The sequence below is a fragment of the Passer montanus genome, unplaced genomic scaffold (assembly GCF_014805655.1).
Source record: "Passer montanus isolate IOZ18808 unplaced genomic scaffold, ASM1480565v1 scaffold78, whole genome shotgun sequence".
NCBI lineage: Eukaryota > Metazoa > Chordata > Aves > Passeriformes > Passeridae > Passer > Passer montanus.
Window position 1 is genome coordinate 719127 of NW_024373034.1, and position 21239 is coordinate 740365.

Genomic DNA, 21239 nt, shown 5'->3' on the forward strand with positions numbered 1-21239 from the left:
TTGCTCAGCTTTATTTGGTTACAGCCATTCTGTGATCCTGGTCTTTCAGTGAGTCTGGAGAGAAAGTGAGGGGAAAAAAAATTGTGAACATAGTTAATCCAGATGAGAAAATAAGCTGTCAGTCCTCACTCAATAAATGAGTCTCTAATACCTACACAAGAGTATCCAGTAGTGCTCCCAGCTGCAGGACAGGCTTTTAAAGCTGTTGAGGTGAATTCACAGGTCACAGGATCAAGTGGTGATTGCCTTCCTGCTGACCTGCTTGAGCATGAAGGCACCAGGTGGGTAAAGACCTCCAAGAGCAGCTGGTTTTTGTCTCTTCTTTTCAAAAAGGTAAGTGCTGGTGATAACAGTCACAGAAATCTCCTAACTGTGGGTCAAGAGGGAGGTTGAGGAGTTCAGTGGCTCCTCCCAGGAGGTTCTGTCAGAACAGGATGTCAGGCAGCCAGAGCTGTGAGAATTCAGAGCTGCAATGGTTGTAGCAGGTTTTTGGCAACCACTGAACCACAGAGCAGGGAGCTGAGGTCTCCTCGAGGGAGAGGGTTCCAGTGTTTGCTTTCAGAAGTGGCTCTTGGGCAGGATTAGGCAGCTCTTTTGCATTGTGAGTGCTTCCCATGGTGTCCTGCTGATGTGGATTCCTTCAGCATCTTGGCTGAGATGTGGTGCTAAGAAAAAGGAACTGAGCTGCTGGCCTGCCAGCATGATTAAAGCTGTGTTTCACACCACATCAACACAGAAAAATTGTTTGACTTGGCTTTTTTCTCACGGAAAGTGTGGGGAGCTGCTACCAGGAAATAACCACGTGACTCAAAAATCTGTAAACAAATTCTTGCAAATGGCAGCCTGCTTTCTTTGAGAACAATAACTGACAGTGTTTCACACTAGGGAGTGAAAGGCAGTGCTCTGGGATGGCAGACCTTTGGTTTCAAGCACAATTAAGCAGATGCTGTAGCGTCACCTTCACCATTCCTGGTAGCTGTGAAGGTTTCCATCTCGGTGGATTCTGCTTCCACTATGTGCCCTTGCTCATAATATGGCAAATAACCTGAAATTCTGATGGTAATTCTCAGCCTTGAACCACTACAACTCCTGGCTCTGCTGTGCTGCTCTGAGTCTATATGGATGTCTAATTAATGTGGTTTTGGGAGCATTCCCTACAGGCAATTAAAATGTGGGGAATGGCTCAAAAGACTGTTCAGTGAAACACAGACACGAGCAAGGCAATTTGTCAGTTATGTGCCATTAATTCCATAGTGAAGGGATTACAATCAATGTTGATTTGCTTTGAAGGAGTGTGCACTCCTTGTGGCTGTAGAATTCACAAACTGAGCTGGATTGGTGTGGGCAGCACAAGCATTGCTGGATGTTTGTGCTTTTCAAGACCCAAGATGGTGTTTTGGGCAGGTTTTGGTATTTTTGGCACGCTTTACAGGATATGTTTCTTTCACATTTTTCTCACTCCTCCCTCTCACAGCTGCTATGCAGCATTTTTTATCCTTTCTTAGATATGAGCTCTGGGCAGCAGCAGGTTTGTTTTGGGATTGTCTGGAATAGAGATACCCTGGTGCCTTCTCCAAAGGCCACTCCTTGCTACCAAAACCTTGCTGCATAACCTCAGTTTTTTTTGGTAGTACTACTACTGATAGCTAATTGTTATCACCTTCCCCTTTCCTATTTAGTTTTATCGTTGAGTATTTTGATATTTTAAGTATTTTCTAGATCCAGTTTTGATATTGAACAATTATTTTTATTGGTAGTGCATACATGGAACAGCCTGGTCTAGTAGAAGGTGTCTCTGCCCATGGCAGGGGGGGTGGACTTTAAGATTCTTTCCAACAGTCTATGAATATTCACTTTAAAACAATATAGGTCTTTTCAGCTGCCTCATTCTCCCCTCTAAAGAAACACTTCTCTGTTTGCAGACTTCCATTTCATTAGAGAAATAGGGAATCATAAAATTGTAGAAAGATTTGGGTTGGAAGGCACCACAAAAATTAAATACAATTATGTGTTGAGGCTTTATATTTCCAAATAGATTTTTTTTTTTTTCTGGACACACAATTTTATGTATTGTTGAAAATAATTGCTGGATAAAACTAATATGCAGTCATTGTACATTCTTGAAGATAACCCAAATAATACATATTTGTTTGAATGTTCTTCTATTTTTAAGCAAAACCAAAGAAAATGTTTCTTTCCTGTTGTTATGATTTAGTAGCATAACACAGTACAATTATTTTGAGGATTAGATAGTTTTCACACAAGTTAACATCAAAAGTAATTTGTTTCTCTTCATTGCCTTTGATATTATTTAATCTAATATTTCAGAGCAGTGTTTGTTCCCATGCAATGCTATTATTAATAACCTTAATATGTGTGAGGCTGATTGTTTTGTTTGGATATATAGATTTAATAGGTGGATTTGTAAAAAATTGTATTTTGACAATAAAAAACCCTAACAAAAAGTATGTGTAGACTGGCACTTGAACAATTCTGAGAAATCTAGAAAACTCTTTTGCTTAAGGTCACTTAATTATATTTGAACCATCTGTCAAGTTTGAACTTAACTCAAGCACTGAATGCAGAAATTAGTTGGCAAGCCAGCTGAGTTATTTTGTACAAAAAAAGGCTATAGTCTCAATTAAATGAGAGTTTGAAATTATTTTTCAATTTTATTTTCTAGAAAAGAAAGATGTCACACAGAGCTTGGAAAGCTACACAGCAAAATGCCCTGGGACAATGGAAGTCATCACTCTTCCAGATGGTTTGAAGCTACCTCCTGTTCCCTTCACCAAATTGCCTATTGTGAAGTAAGACCAAAACACAATCTTTAACTTTTTCACAGTACCTGTCAAATTTTAAAGGATACTGAAAGGATGCAGTCATCTCACTTTATGCATGTGGATCACAGGAACATGGAAAAATGTCAAAATGTCAAATTGTTTTGAGAAGCTCTTGATCAAAAATAGAGCCTTTGACCAGAAAATACTTTGTGACCTTTAGTTTCAGAAAGAGAGGAGTTTTGTTTTTTGAAGAACTGTCCTTCAAAAGTTTCTTATTCAACTGAAGGAAGCTATTTTGCTGCAGCTGAGATTTTAGTTGAATACTTGATTTTTTCAATACTGAAGGTCCACGAGTTGGATGCAGTCTCCATCCACAGAGCCTGGAACTCACCTGGAAATGGTGCTTTTTGTACCTCTCCCTTTCCAGGTGCTGCATTGTCACACTGGCACCTTCACTGGCCTGTTCTAAATCTCAGTTCCATTCAGGCACATCATGCAGTCAGGCCAGTGAATAATAACTTGTTCAGGTTGAAGCCTGGCATGAGACATTAGAGAGAGTTAGAGAAAGTAGCCAGTGGGTGACAATAATAGAAGACTGAAAGAAAATATTTTCTTTTTGAAGGAAAGATTCAGAAGTATCCTGACTAGTGAAGAAAATGGGGCAAATGCTGATTGAATCCTCCTTCATGGGAGTCATGGATGTAGTCATAGCATCACAGAACCATGGTATAGTTAAAACTGGAGAAGACCTTTGAGGTGATCAAGTCCAGCCATCAACCCAGCACCCCCACCATGTTCACCATTCAACCCTGTCCTCAGATGCCACATCCACACATTTTCTGAACACTTTCAGGGATGGTGACTCCACCACCTCCCTGGGCAGCCCCTTCCAGTACCTGACAACCCTTTCCATGAAGAAAATTCTTCTAAGATCAAATTTAAGCTTCTCCTGGTGCAATTTGAGGCTGTTTCCTGTAATCCTGTTGCCTGGGAGAAGAGACTGGAAGAAGAGGCCAGTCAGAACTCTGGCAAGAGATTCCCAAGACTTCAGAGGGAAAGACTTCATGTCAGTTAAAAAGTTTTGTATGCTGAGAGAAGGGGACAAACATATCCACTTACATTATCTACTTGTCTTCACCTGGCTGTGCTTGGAATGTTGGAAATAGCTCCTTCAATTTTGCCATGGGGCAACTTTGCCAGCATCAACTTTATTTAACATTTAAGTGAGGAACCCAGCATCAAATTTATTTAACATTTAAGAGCTGCTGCTCATCTCCTCCTCCTTCTTGTCTGTTAAAATTTCTGTAAAAGCCATCGTAATAAAAATTAGTGCTGCATTAAAATGTTAGTTGAATTTAGATGTAAAGGCTCTGGTTACATGTGCCCATCAGATCTGATGCTGTTGAGCTGCCCAGCCCACTGGGAACCAGCTGTGCTGCTGGACTGCAGAGCTCTCTGAGCTAAATCATGCTAATTTTTGTGACATCAATTATAAATGTGTGGAAATGTCATTTTGATGAATGTTGAATAACCTCAGCTTATGATTCAATCCATGTTAGAGCCCTCTAGAAACACACATTTACTGATGGGGATGACTTCTGTTTACTGTTGGCATTTCATGGTCTACGAGTTTTAATCCATTTAATGTGGGGTGCTTATTTTGGATGTGGATTTCTTAATCAAAATGCTGTCAGACATGGAAATGCCACAGTGAAATAGGAACACAGTGGCAATGTTACCTTTTCTCCCCAGTACTTTAGAAACAATAGAAGAGATTTGGCAAGGCAAAATCTTTATATTCCATTACTCATGTTCAATATAAAATCATCATGTGGTATTTTCTCAGATAAAAAATGCACTATTCCCATTTTCATAATTTACCTATGTTACAGGTAATTGTCTCACTGATATATTTAAAAGCAGAAAATTTTCTTTTTACCACCGCTTTCAGTTGTCCTTACATATTTTTCTTACTACTTCAAATTGACTCAGTGCATTTTTCCCCTTCCCTCTGTTTACTTAGTATAGTGGGATTTCTTAAAATAAAATTTTTCCTTTTCCATCTAAGGAAGGTTGTTTTTAATTAACATTTTCCAAATACAGGATTTTGTTCTTCTGGGTAGGTAGTGAATTCAGTTAGTAATTCTTAATTGTCACTCATTTGCATTCAGTGGTGTCAGGCCAGGGGACATGACTGGAGCTTTTCACTCAGAGGAATTAAAAATCTGCCCTCTTCTATGTCTGACCTGTGAGGGTACAGCTCTCTGATATGTGTTTCAGGAACATTCCTTCCACTGTCATCTATTCAGGCAAATCAGGTTTTCCACCAGTATTTATGTAATAACCATGAAGGAGCCAAAGCACTTTGTGTATAAAATAAAATTCCTTTTTATTACCTCTATATCAAATTCAGTGTTTGTTTCCTCAAATAAATATAATAATTCACATTTTTGTTTTAAGTTACATTCTAATTTGTAAAAAACTCTATCAGAAGAGGTTTTAAAATATGAAATATCAGGGGTCTCTTACAGTTTCCTTCTTATTCCTCAGACTCACTGTCTGTGATTTTACATATGATTTTGATACTGAAACTAAGTATCACCAATATGTAACATATGGATGTGATTTATTTCTTGTTCAACCTACTTTTAGTGTTATTTAGTAATTTCTTATCAGGTGTTTTGTTTCACAGAGAGAACTTGTCTGTGTAGTGTCACTCTTATAGCTTCATTATTTTTCAGCAGAACACATTATCTTGGTTCTTGTGTGTGTCTCCTTTCTATTAGTGTGATACTGATATATCTGTTCTTTACTGTGCTGAGTTCCTGATTTGAAGCAATTAGGTGTCCTACAGGTTTATAGAATGCAGCTGATTTTACTGAATATCCACCAATTTATTGCTTGTTCTTCTGCCCAAAATTTAGTCTTTACTTTCCCCTGAGCACTGGAAGAGCATTGATTTCCCTGCATGGCATGGTAGGGAATTGGGTCTAGCAGGGATGCAATCTAATAAATCATTTGTTTTCTATTTGTAATTGCTTTCTGGTTGTTTAACAAACCCACTCAAAGTTCTGGGACATTTTCTTCTTTCCAGCAGCTACTCTGCATTTTCACTGTATTAAAATCAGCTTTATTCACTGTGGAGAAGTTTCTTTATTTGTGTTGCCCAGTGAAATCTTGTCTGGATTTTAATTTGGGTTTTAGTTAAATATTTGGCTGCTTTCTGCACTGGAGTTGTGGTTCAGTCTGCACTCAAAAATTAATAGCTGGATTTCAAATTACTGTTCTGGCTAGTTTTGGTTTTGTTTCTAAATAAGATTTTTTTTCCCTTTGTTATTTGTTTTCTGAGAGCTTTCTGAAACCGCAGTTTCTTTGGGTTGGTGTTATTTCCTTTATGGTAAATGTTTGCTTCAGGTGTTCCAATTCAGGTATTTTATTCTCAGACTGATATTTCATACTTATCAGTTCTTTTTATAACACAGTCACCTGTTACAAAATAGAATAAATGAAATAATTAGGAATTATTTTTACTCAACAGATCTGTGAAGCTCTTGAACCTCCCAACCAGTCTCCGACCCCACAAAATGAAAAGTTTACTTGGTCAGAATGTGTCAACCAAAAGCCCCTTCATATATTCTCCAATTATTGCACACAGTCGTGGGGAAGAACGAAATAAGAAAATAGGTAAGAGTAATTTACAGTATTTTCTGTTATTTTGTTAAATTAGAGAATCTTCTGGGGTGAAGGAAAGCAAACCTGAACATTGCTGTCTTTTATTTGAGATAACCAGTCTTTTAGCCTCAAGTCCTGAAGGAACAAATCTTTTTTCCTCTGGGGCACAGTTTCATATTCAAAAGAGGAATCAAGTCTCATAGATGGTAATATTGATTTTTCAGAAGAGATAAACTAGTTTTATTTCCTTCTCAAACAAAAGAGAATTCAGGCAAAACTTAGTTCTGACACGCTCTGCTTGGCAGCCAGCACTGTTTCAGTGTCCTGAGGAAAATGCACTGTTGTGGTTTTTCCTTTTCCTATTCTGATTTAACATAAACTCAGAGTGATGAACTGTCTGATTGGTCCCTTTTACTCAGGGACAGGTCCACCAAGAAAAAGTTTTTAAACCCTGTTAGGAATATCAGTAATTTTTTTAATAAAGATTATAAAGCCTTTCAGTGCAGTAATTGTGCCATTGGAAAAAGATTAGAAATTTGTTTAAATCCTGGATTAAGTTACAAATATTGGTAGTTCTTTTTGTGGCTTTTGTGCCTATCACGTGCACGATAACTTTTACCAGAGGCATCGCTGTCAGCACAAAAAAAGATTTGTGTGGTTGTGGAACAGAGCTGATTGTAAAAACTTTAGAAATTTGCAGGATGTTTTATCTTGGCCCCTTCTTCATCTGGACTGTGCCTGCCTGCAGGACCAGTTCTCCAAGAATCTCTGTGGTTTCCTCTTTCCAACAAAAATGGGCTGTGCCCCTGCTGAGGACCTGGTTATGAGGAAGGTGAAATCCCTCACCCTGAAAAGAACATGCACATTTTCCAGTTGGGTTTATGGGGTTGTGTATTTTCATTAAGCAGCTGAAAGAGGAACAGTTGGGATGTGCAGAGCAGGGATGATGATCTGGCAGTTTGGCTCAGTGTAACTTTGCTGCAGCATTACTTACATTTCAAAAGAGAAAGGATAAGAAATTAAAAAATTATTAAGAATTAATTAAAGGATAAATTGAAGAAATGTGCAAGTAGGGGAACATCTTAAAGTGCTCTCTTGATTTCTCTTAATAATTTTTTGAAAATTTAATTACTATTAAATTTTCAGCATTTAATGTCTTAGCTATACCATGTCATGTTTTATTTTCATTTAAATAAAACCTTATTCCCAGTTTTGTCACATAATTGACATTTAATGTCTTAGCTATACCGTGTCATGTTATTTTCATTTAAATAAAACCTTATTCCCAGTTTTGTCACATAATTGTATAAAGCAGTATTCTCATTCCTTGATGGATACAAAAGGAACCTGCATTTTTGAACTGGCTAGGATTTGTTACAGTGCTTTTTGTACCGTTGGAGATTTACATTTTACAGTGAACATTCTTCTTTTAGGTTTTTATGTAGCCTAAGGAGATGTCTGATTGCTTCTGATCCTGTACAGCATTTGTCTTTTGAAGTATATAAACATTGCAATCACTGCTAAAAGCCTCTAATGTTTCAAAGTTTAGCAAACAAAAGAAAATACAAAATAAAAGCAGATACTTCTTTTGAAAGAAGCTGAGAAATTTATTAACTTCGAAATTAATGAGTGTATTTTAATTGCATGTATTTAACATTAATTAAAAACAACAATAACAAATGAACTGTTTTTCTTACATGGAGATAGTACTCCATATTTTGGTTAAATTATTGTTTTACAGCAAAGGAAATCAAGCACTGCTGACAAACCAAAGGCAAACAAAACCCTTTTAGAAAGTCTTGAAATGTTTTCAGCTTTCAACTTGATAAGCTTTTCTGATTGGAAACAATAACAGGGATAATTATATTGTAGTTAAATTGCTTTAATAGCATGCTAGTCATAAAAAACAAACCTCCTGATTTTTGACATGAAGTGTTTTGTTGGTTTTGAGTGCTGATACTCTGAAGCAGCAAGAATATATAGTATAGTTCTGTTAGTAAATCCAGCAGCTCTGTCATACCTGTATTAGCTGATACAAATATAGCTCATTTTACCTTTCCTTTCAAAACATTTTCCCCTAAGGAACAGTTCTGTAGCACTGCCCTGGCACACAGGGGATTTCAATCTCATCTCAAAAAACCTGCATTGATTCAGACTCCACCATGTCCCTGGGGAAGTTGTTTCACTGGATCACTGTTCTTACTGAAACAAACAAAAATTTACTAAGAAAATAAATCCTGTTTCAGTACAACTGGTGTCTGTTACCCTTGGTCTTCTTACTGTGGCTCCTTGTGAGGAAAGAGCTTCTGTCCTCTTCCTGCAGCCCTTGAAGTTCTGGAATACTGTGATGGTACTGCCCCTGAGCCTTCTCTTCACCCCAGAGAGGAGATCTCACTCTTTACTCCTTCCTCCTCAGGGGTCTCTCCAGGCCTTGACCACCTTTGTGGTGCTCCTTGGGATCCTCTCCAGTCTGTCTGTGTCCCTCCCAGCTGTGGGGACCAGAGCTGGACACGGCTGAGCCTGACAGGGCTGGGGTGGAGTAGAGTGATCACCTCCCTCTCTCTGCCATGGAGAAGCAGATGGATTCAGAGCCCAGGGCAGGTGGATTCAGAACCCAAAGCAGATGGATTCAGAGCCCAGGGCAGGGGGATTCAGAACCCAAAGCAGATGGATTCAGAACCCAAAGCAGATGGACTCAGAGCCCAAAGCAGGTGGATTCAGAGCCCAAAGCAGGTGGACTCAGAGCCCAGCAGGGTGATGAGGGGAGGGATTGTCAGTCAGGGGTCTCTTACAGGGGAAGGATAGAACCAGGTAACTAACTGCACATACCAGGAGGAAGGTTCCACCTCCTCCTGTGACAAATAGGACTGGCACCTTCTACAGCAGGGATGGGGCTCTGGAATGAGAAGGGCAAACAACTGATGAGGTGGCTGAGGGTCCTTCTGGGGCAGAGGGACCTCCTAAAGCAGCACCTCCTGGACCCTGCATCACAACCTCCTCTGCTGGCAGGAGAAGGGTGGTCCTCATAGGAGACTCCCTCCCTTCTAAGGGGAGCAGAGGGCCCCATGTGCAGACCTGCCCACTCAGGGGTGGTCTGCTGTCTCCCAGGGGCTCAGGTAAGGGAATTCATTGGAAAATTACAGTCTAGAAAGACCCTCTGATTCCTGTCTGCTCTTGGTTGTTCAGACTGGCAGCAACAAAGCAACAAAGAGAAGTCTGAGGCCAAACAAAAAAGACTTCAAGGCCCTGGGATAGTTGGTGGAGGGATCAGGAGCACAGGGAGGGATTTCCTTGATCCTTCCAGAAGGCAAGGAATAACATTGATAGAAACAGGCAGGTCTATTGATGCATGGCTTCAAGGTTGGTTTCAGTGGAAAAAATGTGGGTTTTTGACCATGGGATGATCTGTCAACACCTGGCCTGCTGATGACACCTGATGGGATGAGCCTTTCCCCTCCAGAAAAGGAGCTCTAGCACAGGAGCAATGGGGCTTGCTGACAGAGCTTTGAACCAGCTTGGAAGGGGGAAAGGGAGAAAAGCAGGCTCCCCAGTGGTGAGCAATGGGATTTTGTGCCAAACCTTGAGGATCCTGATGGGATCCCTCAATCTGCTTCACCAGGTGTTGGCCACAAGGTACCACACCTGAAATGTTTCTACCCTGATGCCCACAGCATGAGGAACAAACACCAGCTGGAAGCTTTGGCCCAGCCCCAGAGGTTTGACATCATTGGCATAAATGAAACGTGGTGGGATGAGTCCTGAATCTGTTGAGAGAGCTCTGTTGGGTGGCTGTGCTTTCAGAACAGACATTCCCCAGTGTGGTGGTTGTTAGAATGTGGAGATTCAGGACTGCAGTGCTGCTGCAGGTGCCTCTCTTGCTGTAGTAAACCACAATGGTTAACTCTGTACCTGTGCAGAGCCATCACTGGCTGTTTTGGGGGCTGCAGAATGCACAAAACATCATGGACACTAATAAGCAATTAAATATGAAATATTGAGAACATCTCGTACCACTGTGAATGTGAATGTTTTGTTTTAATCAACAGTTTTGCTTTTCAGGTTTCACAGTAATATCACCCATTAACATCTGTGGATGTATGTGTTTAATTTCCACTAGCATTAATTTGAGTTAAACATTTGCATTAAGTACATCTCCCTCGAGCTCTCTAATATTGCCTGCAAAATGTAATCAGAAAGTAAATGATTGTGAATGTACAATTAGAGTACAGATTGCTTCAACTGTTCATTAAAGTCTTAATATTGATTATCCAGGTTTTTCACTGGACATTTCCTAATAACCTCGTAAAAAAACTGTTAGCAATGTATGTTAAAATCATTGGGTAAACTAGTAAGAACTAATCCATGTATGTTATAATTTAGCTTACAATCATGATTTATTTAACAAATGTAATTAAACCACCTTTTGTTTACTTGGACTGCAGTTCCTCAGCTTGCAGGGAGAATCTTGCCACATTCAGTTTAAAGTCTGAACTATAGGTGCATGTGGTTCACTGTGAGAAACTTGGAACATAAACAGGAACTTGAGGGCTGAAAAGGTTATGAAGTACTGATATAAAATAATCTTTTTGCATTAACAATTACTCAAAATTTTCATCTCTACTGCTGACCTCCATAATCTCCCATAGAACCATAGAATTACAGAATGGTTTGGGTTGGAAAGACCTTAAAGATCATCTAGTTTCAACCTTTCTGCCATGGGCAGGGACACCTTCCACTAGTCCAGCCTTATCCCTTTAAATTATAAAACTTAAAAATATTAAAATTGTCAGAGTGAAGTATCTTTAAAGCCGACCTGTCTCTTGTGCTAAGACATAAACTGCAGGTACATCTTTTTACCTAGCCCACTTTACATCACTCTCTCTTTATTTACTCCATATAATCAGCTGTGTCTGTATGAGGACTTGTGGTTTCCTTCTTCCTGTTGTGTTCATTTCTTACCTGGCTGATTCTTCAATACCAAGGCCATGTGTACTCTACACAACTCCAAGTATGGAAACCTTTAAGTGTTGAACATGAAGGATGTGTTGAAGTAGTGTTTTGAATTGCTGCCTGAGTTAATTTTGCCAATGAAGCATTGGGTCTTTAGAGCACTCTTGCTGTGTTAATTGAACATTTCCAGTCCCCTGACCTATTGCTTTGCCTGGGATTTACAGCTTGTGTCACACAATGCTCTTGAGCAGGACTTGGGCTGTGAAGATTATAGAGACATATTAAGCATTATAGCAATCTGACAGCTCAGCTGCTGCTGTTTCTTTATAACCCTGTGATTAGGTAATTCCTGCTTTAATTCTGTGATTATTCCTTGCAGACTTCCAGTGGGTCCAGGGAGATGTGTGTGAAGTTCAGTTGATGGTGTACAACCCTATGCCTTTTGAGCTCCGAGTAGAAAACATGGTATGCATCTTTCCAAACCTTCTCTTTCTGCTGTTTTTCTGAAGAAGAACCTCATTTGGACTTTCAAATGCGTTTTTGTATAAATATTCTTTAAAGATGGTTTAAGCCAGCATAACCTCAGTTTAACAGTGTGGTGTTTTCACATATACTTTTCTCATATTTTTGTTGATGAGATATTGAAAAAAAAATCTCTGCAACTCAGAGTGTTTAGATGCTTCACTGGCACTGACCCATAAATTAGTTCTGTACATTTCTGCATTGAAATGTACAGAACTCCTGCTACATGATTTACATAGACTGGTTTTCAAGTAATAATTATACCTGAAACCTAATAATTATTGTATGCTTGCTACTATTGTTTAAAAGTCCACATTCATCCTTCCTTTTCAAATTCCCATTTTGACCACAATTTAAAAACCTGATGAACTAAAATAGTTAGATCTGAGAAGCTTTGGGTTTTAATAAAAACTTCAGCTCATGGATTTGTTGTTCCCAGTGATTTATGTTATTTGAAAACACTCTAATGTCAGATGATCAGAAGGGAGTGGGAAAAAAAGGCCAAACCACTGGAGAAATACGTGAGGTTAGAAGGGTCAAGCCCAAACTCTCTACTAATTCAGCTGGCTGCTTGCAGTGTATCCTGAAAAAAAAAAAAAATCAAGCCCAAACTCTCTACTAATTCAGCTGGCTACTTGCAGTGTATCCTGAAAAAAAAAAGAAGAAATAATGGGTTTGGTTTTTTTTTCCTTTCTTTATTCCAGCTAACAGGATTAAAAAAAATTGTTATCCATTTAAAGGTTAGAAGTTCTGTAACTACCAGACCAACTTAATGTCCATTCAGTCCTAATCCATCGTTTTCCTTTCTGTTAAATATTTTTACCTTTAGTATTGCTTTAAATATAAATCACATCTCTTAGAGCCCTTTGTTCTGTCAAGCTAATTGAATCAGTGTACATTTATTTGCTCATGATTTTTGTTTGGGTTTTGTTTTTATTGATATGTCTACTGCAGTATCTAGTCAAGCAAGTTGACCTAAATTACTGATAATAAACCACAAATAATAAAGTGCTTTTCCATGGGAAGTGAACATGCCCAAAGATTTTGTTTTTATAGTACAATAAAATTAATTCTGGAAGCTAACATGCTGCTTTCTCCAGCAGCATTTTCTCTCACCCTCACAGAAGTATTCAATTTTTTTAAAGGATTAATAGAAAAAGTAGTTGTAAAGCTGCACATCAGAAGGGTCTCTGTGGGAATTAATTGATTAAGCACATTTTGATTTACAGTCTAATTTGTATTGTGTAAGTAATGATGTCATTATATATTTTAAAAACTTGGAGAATTTCCTAATGAGGAAATTCCTTCTGAGTGCTTACATGCACTCAAGAATTCAGAATGCAGTTATTTGTGTAGGTCTGCACAACATCCATTCCTTGAGCAAATTAATGGTAGGAGCACCCATATTTTACTGTTGTTGTGATAAAGTTCTGTCTTGGAATTACCACTGAATTCCAGTTCCAGTGGAAATCACAAGAGGAATTAATTTGCCAACTAGATGCTAATCATTGAAGTGATTAATGTAACTCTAGTCAGTGCTTTGAGAAATTCTGCTCCTCACTTAATGTGGCCTCACTTGGAGAAAGTGGTTGATTTTGGTAGATTTTTATCTTTATCAAGACTGTAGCAAATTGAGGAAAGTGCTTGTTCTCCTTGATTTGGAATTTTAGAGACAATTTCTTTGGAACCGAGGCCAGTTTGGAGCTCCACAAATGACAAAAACATTGATATCTGTTCAGACTGTAGAGGGGAAGAATATTGGGGTGATTCCTACTGCTCTGCTCAATCCCAAAATGGGAAAGTGCAGCAAAACCAGAGCTGGGCTCATCCCAGAGGTGCCCAGATAAGGATGAGAGTCAGGGAACCAGCTACAGCCTTAGGAAACTTCCCTCCCTGATAAAAACTCCCTTTTCCCAGGCAGGAGGGGGATCATACACGGGGACTTCTTGTCCAGAGAGAACTTGAGGCCCTTATCTTTAGAAATCTTTAAAACTTGAGTGAAAAACCTAAACTACCACCAAAGCTACCCCTGCTTTGAGCACTGGGCTGAACAAGATGACCTCTACAATTCCCTTCCAACCTAAGTTGTTGCTTTTCCAGTCTCATCTGTGAACTTTCTGGAATGTGGCAATAGGCATTACTTTATCATAAGAATAAACTCCTGTGTTTTTATTTTAATAATTCAGAGTGCTGGTTAATATTTTAAAATGGTGTGTTTTATTATTAACATGTACTCGTGCCTGCAGTCCCCATACCCTTTTCTTGTCTGATTTCTCATCACGTATCACATTTTTCAGGTTATTTACTCTCACACACTCAGTTTCATAGCAAGTGTATCCTTTTCTGTCATTTAGTGGCAGTTTCAACTTGTTTTTCCCACAAATTTTTTCCTCCTGCCTGACTCAGCACCTCACCTTTGCAAGATCGTTCAGGCTTTTTTCCAGTCATCTTTGAGTTCTCTATTGCTTGGTTTAATTTTTCTTTGTCCTTTCCATGCTCCACCATTCACCAATATATAACTGTACTGAAATCTACAGTCTTACTTATTTTTAAAAATTTTCCCCTTTCCCTCTATTTAGATTTGTTCTGATAAATTAATCATTTCATGTTAAATGAAATCCAAGCTTTTGCCATGGTACTTTTCCTACTGTGTCTTTCTGTTTGTTGAATTTCTGTCGTGATGGTAAACAAGTTAGCATTGAGCACAGGTTGTTAAGGAGAATTATTCCCCATGGAAAGGCTTCCAGAGCTTTTTCATTAATTGAAGTGTTAATGCTGGGGCCATGTAGGTTAATTGAGGTGTGCTTAAGTAAAAGGCATTGAATTTCTAGACTTGATGTCAGACTGTGGACACAAGACTTTGATTAGTCTTGCTCTGATGATAAACCCTGAACAATTGATTTTCTTTGTTATTTTATTTTATTGTTCTCAAGGAACTTGGCCCATTTTTGTTGTTTTTACTGTTAATTTCCTGTCATGAATATTTGTGATTTGGGACTCTGATTAGGTGCCTCTTCTTCATTCCATTTCTGTGTTCATTTTCTGTCTTTTTCTATTTAATTTTTCCATTTTGTCCATACAGTTAGAAGGCTGGTCCAATGGAAAGTGGAGTAGTGTTTGTAAAATGACAAATGAAAATGTTCAATCATGGAGCATGCAAGTGATTAGCTCCCACAGTTGTGTGAGTCAATAAAGTGAAGCAGGAGAGATCTTGGGTTTGATCAGAAGAAATGCTTTAATAAAACTCAGCAGGTACATTAAATCAGCAGAATGAGAGACAAAAATGAGCCTAACCAGAGCTGGCTGTGATGGATTAGACAGAATATTCTTGCCATGCTGGGGTGAGGTCACCTGGAGATGGGATGTTCAGCTGTACATTTGTGCCACCACTTCACCTTTTCTGCCAGGAATGTTGATTTCTGTACAGCCTTGTTCAGGTCTGTCAGTGATGGCCTCCAGCCCTTTTGCAGTTTGTGTTGCAGTCATTGCTCTTACTGCAGATTTCTGTGCAAGAAAAAGTGATCTTCATGTTTCAGGCCTTCAATAAAAAAATCCAAAAAATTCTGGGAAATATCCAGTGCATTTGTTTTGAATCTTGAGACAAATGCTTAAAGCAGCAAACAGTATAATCTGGAGAGATCTACTACTAAAATACATGTGAAGATGCAGTGCAAAATGTTAAGTTCTCTAAGATTTAACTATTTCTTCATCTTTTTTTAATCAAGTTTCCTATTAAAAGCAAAAAAATAAAACTGAGAAATTTTGAGGTAATGTTATGTATTGAGGGAAAGCATTTTCTCTGCTCTTACTGTGGAAAATACAGCCATGGTTCCAAAAAAGCCACAAGATCTGTAGACAGTGTAAACTGTAATAAATAAATAAATATAAAGAAACAGAAAAATGCTACCCCTGACCCGTGAGAATGTTATGATTTATAATACTTAGTCATTATTCAAGAATTAAGTATTTTTTCTATGGTTCTCCTTCTGTTTGGGATCTGTATCTATTTGAACACAATCAGGTGTGGTATTTTGATTAATGATGCTTTAAGAATGGCCATATTTTTTTTTTTAACTTGAAAATTGTGCTATTAGTCGAGAGCTCTATGATGATGATGTTTCAAAAGAGCACCTAAAATTTTGATAAATCTGAATGTATAATCAGTCCCACAACTTTGCTTATGATGGTTTAAATTGTTTCCATGAACTGCTCTTTCCTGAGTTCACATCTTTTGCTGTTTCTGCTGTCTTGAGGGAATATTTAATTACTGCTACACTCCATTTAGTGGAGAATGTTTTAGTTAAGAATGTACACAGAAAGGTGAAGGTGGGGGAAAGAAGGAAATGGCTGTGTTTGGTGTTTTTCTAGGTCTGCCTGAAATAACCATATTAGAAATAGTAGGGAAAATTTCCTTTGAAATAAATATTTGACAGTTTTTGTGTAAAGTATTTGACAACATGGTATACAAGTATGTTCAGCATGGAAACTAACTTTGAAGGTCGTGTTACTTTAAAAAAAGAATGGTTGCATTTTGGGATTGGTAAGTAAAGCCTAAAAAAAGCAGTTACATCCTCCTGTTATTTTAACAGCATCCCCAAATGCTGCCATTTACATGCAAGTTGTTTTGTTCATCTAAAACTAAAATGAGATTTGAAGTGATTGAAAGACATGCTGTGATAAAAGCATGCGTACATTCTCTCTAAAACAATTTAAATTGTTTTATAAGAATACAAAGAAATGTAAACATTTTTTTTTTTGTGTGAGTGACTCATATATTCCCTGGAGGAAACCTTGGATTTAGATGATCTGTTCCTGTAGGGTCAGAAAGAGAAATGATTACCAAGTGGTGACTAAATGATTACCAAATATTACTACTTGAAATAACATAATAATAACTCTCAGGAAAAGAAATCTGACACATTTCCCTACTTTTGGTGGTGTGGCTGAAATTTTTTAGTCAATGGATGTGAGAGTACTTCAGCCTTGCTTAGGTTTTCACTGTTAAACTGCAAAACTTCAGGCACCAGAGGGCAATATTGGGCAAATATTGCAGAATTGTGCAATTCAGCAAATTATGCTCTTGAAATCATCTTTCAGACATTCTAAGATATGTCACTGTCTTTTAAAACTCACTTGTCTGGCCTAAGTTTTAAGGGTAAGTATCTTGATTTCAATTTATGTCTGGAAATCTGAAGTCTAGCTGATTTTTATATTGATTTTTTCCCCATTACGATGAGTTTTAATGTTTTCTTAATGTCTTTACTTGTCAAAACGTGGAAGTTTTACTGAAAGTGGAGGAATTGACTGCTGCTTTCTTGTTTTTGTATTAGTGCACTTGAAGCTCTTCAATTTCCAGTCCAGGCATAGTGTGTGCTTGGTGCAGGTGTTTTGGCATTTACATTGTGTTTGTTCTCTAAAAAAATTCCCTTTGTTTTCAAGGCTTGCATTACATGTTAGAAAATGTTTAGGGGTGCCTGTCAGTTTTTAAAATTTACATTTGCTACAGCTGATAGTAAACACATTACTGTAGGGTTTGTGGGGGTTTTTTTATCACTGATTTTGCAGGACTTGAAGTCCTTGGATGAAAGTTTTTAGTTGAGATAAATCCTGAATAATTCAAATATATTTGAATATTAGGCCAAGTAATAGGTCAGTGGTTTTGAGGCTAAAATAAAGTTTAAAAGCCTTCTGTACCAGTTTTTAAAGTGAGTTCTGGAGAGTGTTTGGGTCAGCTTTTGTTTGTCTTCTAAGGTTTTTCAGCCAAAGCAAAAGCAGCAGAATTGTGGTGAAAATTGAGGCTACATCAGTGTTAAAGAGAAAATGTTCATCCCATTTCTGTGGGGTGAATCCCACTGGAAGGATTCATGTGGGAATCAAAGAGTCTCAGTGCTCTGATGCACTGGGTGGTGAATATACAGAAAGACAAAGTTAGTTGTGTTTTTGTGGATGGTTTCTGACAGCTGAAGTCTGAATGTGCAATGGAAGGAAAACAAAAATTCAGTAGAAATGAGGGTGTGACAGAGTATTTACTTACAACTCAAGTGCAATGGTGAAATGGAATTTTGTGCAGTCTCGAGGACAAGGCTCTCTAATGCAGCTTTCCACAAAGCCAGAGTAGCTTTGGGTGAATTAGGTGTTGTCTCAAGAGTGTCAAGTCTACAAATAAGTAATTGCAAATAGAACAAATATTTTACAGATTTTGGGTATGTTATGTGTTTTTCTGTGGCTCAAACTGTGAGTTTTTCATCTCTCTTCACAAAAGTATGTTACTCTTTAACAATGTTCTCAGTTCTCATTAAGCATCCACACAGAGTTAAGATTTAATCCAGTTGTGCTTACTGCTTTTATTGATTGAGGTCTTTGTAGTATCTTTATTCAAAAATAAAAATAAATATTTGTATAGAAAAATAATGGGTAACTTGGATTTATATGCTTTCCAAAATCAAGTTTACTTTTAACAGCACATTCTATGCTCAAGCATATTCAATTCCTTAACCAAGCTTTAAGAAAACTTCCAGTCTCCTAAGAACAGTAATGCTGTGCTCAGAAATTTCTTCAATATTTTTTTTCCTGCTTCATTTCTCATTTTGTCCCATGTTTTAAATTTAGAATGCTAAAATATTTCTCTGACACTAAGGGAGTAACTGCAGGCATTTAGGCTTGAGAGGATCAGTCCAGCAAAATGAATGCATTATTCCAACTCACTGAAATATTTAGGTTGGATGGTTAAGCTAGACTTTCCCTGTTGTCTGTAAATACAAATTTTTCCCTCTTAGAAAACATAATTTGGGCATGTAATTAAAGTCAAGAATGATCTGTGATTGATATTTGATTCCTACTATCTATTGAATATTCATGTTAAAGTCACAGTACAATTAAATGTAGGTACAAACCAGCACCATGCAGATGATATCTATGATTTTTTTTACTGTGCTTGGGTATACATTTTTATTAGTTTTTCATATGTCATTCCCAGCTCAGTTCCTGGAATGTTTCCATGTTGAATACAAATCCTGCTGTAATTCTGGATGCATGCTGCAGTCACTGCAACTCAAACCCAGAATAAGTGCTATGAGTAAATTGGAATAAATCATAAAAGTTTGGCTGATGTAATGCATGGGATTAAAATATAAGTATGTAGCATAAAAATGTAAGTGTATATCATAAATGGATTTATCTGTGTGATGTGTTTTTTCAGGGTCTCTTGACAACTGGAGTAGAATTTGAATCTCTCCCTGCTGCCCTTTCCCTCCCTGCAGAATCTGGGCTCTATCCTGTGACTCTGGTTGGTGTTCCCCAAACCACAGGGCAGATCACTGTCAATGGTAAGGGATGTCTCCACACACTCCTGGTTGAGTTTTACACCCCTGGGGGTTGCATGGCTTTGTTTGCCACGTGTGTGTTCACCACTCTAAACTCTCCTCAGTAAGTGAAAAAAAAGGAACACAGGGAATCTGTTCCCTGCAGCAGGCTTCATTAAAAACAGCCTGATGAATCACTTGGCTGCAGCAGCAGTAACGAGCACATTCTTGGAGTATCTCATGTGTGAGAGGAAGAGGATAATGAACTCCAGCTCCCCTTTATTAATGCTTTCATTTGGAAAGCTTCTGAGGAGGATTACTTGAACTTTTTTCTTTAGAATGCAGAAGATAATCTTGCAGTTTTTTTTTTTTTTCCTTAATTAATTGTGTTCATGTAAGATTACAGAAATTTTTGCAGATTGCTTCCGTGGAAACAATTTAGCCAGGGTTTATGGCCTGTTGCAGTCAAGATATCATTTCATTAATAAGCCTAAATAAAACTGTGTTTGTAGTAAGGAAGAATATTAAAGGGCTTTTACAAAAAGCTACCAGACCTAGAAAAGGAGGCATATGTGGAGAGGATGGATTCAACATGTAGTAGGAGTGAATCATCATACCAATTCACATCTTTAAAAATGTCTTCCTGGAATGAAAAGTTAGGATACAGGATAAGAACCATTTTGGTAAAGCTAAGCACTAAAGGAAGATGGCTTTGAACTTGAAGAAACTGTTCTCACTGAGTTTTTCCTAAGTGCTTTTGTGTCTGCTCATAAAACAATTTTTCATGTGATTTTTTTTTTCTCAGAAACTATTTCAGTAAATACAGAATAGCATCAAAGCATTCAGAACATTTGTACTGTAGTTGTCTCCTTTTGAGTTCCACGTACTAAAAATGTACTGCAAGTAGAGGAGTTGATTCCTGTACTTGGCAGCTTTCTGTTTGTCAATGTATTAATTTTTCCTTCAGATATAACTCATAAATATTGCCTGGTAAGGAATCAGTGGAATTTTTCTACTAAACTGAACTTTCAGAAGTTGTAGTCTTTCGTGGCAGGTGTTTATGCATGCATGTTTTTTCCATTAATAATTTCCTTTAGGATTCTCTTATACTTCTGGATGTAGTTGAGATTCTTTCCTGTAAACATTTTTCTGAGGAAATAGGGAATGCATGTTGAAGGTTGACATGTTTTATGTGCCCCAGGGAATTTGGTGACAGGTATGAAATGGTGTCCATGCTATGACTTGTGATGTTGATCTTGGAAAGAATTATTCAGAAGTTTGTAATGCATTGTAGAAATCAGAGGCTATTTACAATTTCCTTTATTTTACATGCCACAGATGCAGAGGTGACCATGTGTTGTTTGTACATTGCCAGGTAGTTATTAATGTTATTTCAGGGGTTTAAAAGTCCTGTACATATTATGTGTCCTGAGAAGATTTTCCAGTGGAGAAGGTGGTGGTTTGGGTACTTTCAGACCTGCCAGAAAAAAGTACAATTCACAACATAACTGGTGTTTTCTTCTAAAACTCAGGTTATCATACTTCAGTTTTTGGAGTCTTCAGTGATTGCCTTCTGGACAATCTGCCAGGAGTGAAGACCAATGGCTGCACTGTTGAAGTCATTCCAGCTTTGCCAAGGCTGCAGATCAGCACCTCCCTTCCAAGGTGAAAAATTAAATTAAATGATGATTTTGTTAGGTCGTATTTAATTGTTAGTCACATGCTGAATAAAAGCTCTTCCACCTGAGTGTATAATTAATGCTTGAGTAAAAGAGCACATAATCTAAATCTGCATGATTTGCTTTAGAATACAAAGCTGAGTCTTTTGTTTTACTGTGTGAAACCATGGAATTTCACATAAATTTGCAGAAATAATTTTGCAATATTGTTGCGCTCAAAACTTTGGTTTTGGGCAAAAAGGGGTGTAGCAAACCAAGAATTCACTGTTTATATCTTAACAATCCAGTCCAGGCAAGACTATTAATTCAGCTCAATTATCACAGAAGAAAGT

At 37.8% G+C, this 21239-nt stretch overlaps 1 protein-coding gene across 6 annotated transcripts in view; it reads left to right on the forward strand.

The window, feature by feature from the left end:
- TRAPPC9 (trafficking protein particle complex subunit 9) overlaps nucleotides 1–21239 on the forward strand; it is a 450083-nt gene that overhangs the window by 40398 nt on the left and 388446 nt on the right. For all 6 annotated transcript variants that reach the window (XM_039731495.1, XM_039731497.1, XM_039731496.1 and 3 more), the window contains 5 exons: nucleotides 2684–2810; nucleotides 6322–6467; nucleotides 11785–11870; nucleotides 19126–19252; nucleotides 20761–20893. In XM_039731495.1, coding sequence (XP_039587429.1) covers nucleotides 2684–2810; nucleotides 6322–6467; nucleotides 11785–11870; nucleotides 19126–19252; nucleotides 20761–20893 — 619 coding nt within the window. The remainder of the gene's footprint in view (nucleotides 1–2683; nucleotides 2811–6321; nucleotides 6468–11784; nucleotides 11871–19125; nucleotides 19253–20760; nucleotides 20894–21239) is intronic.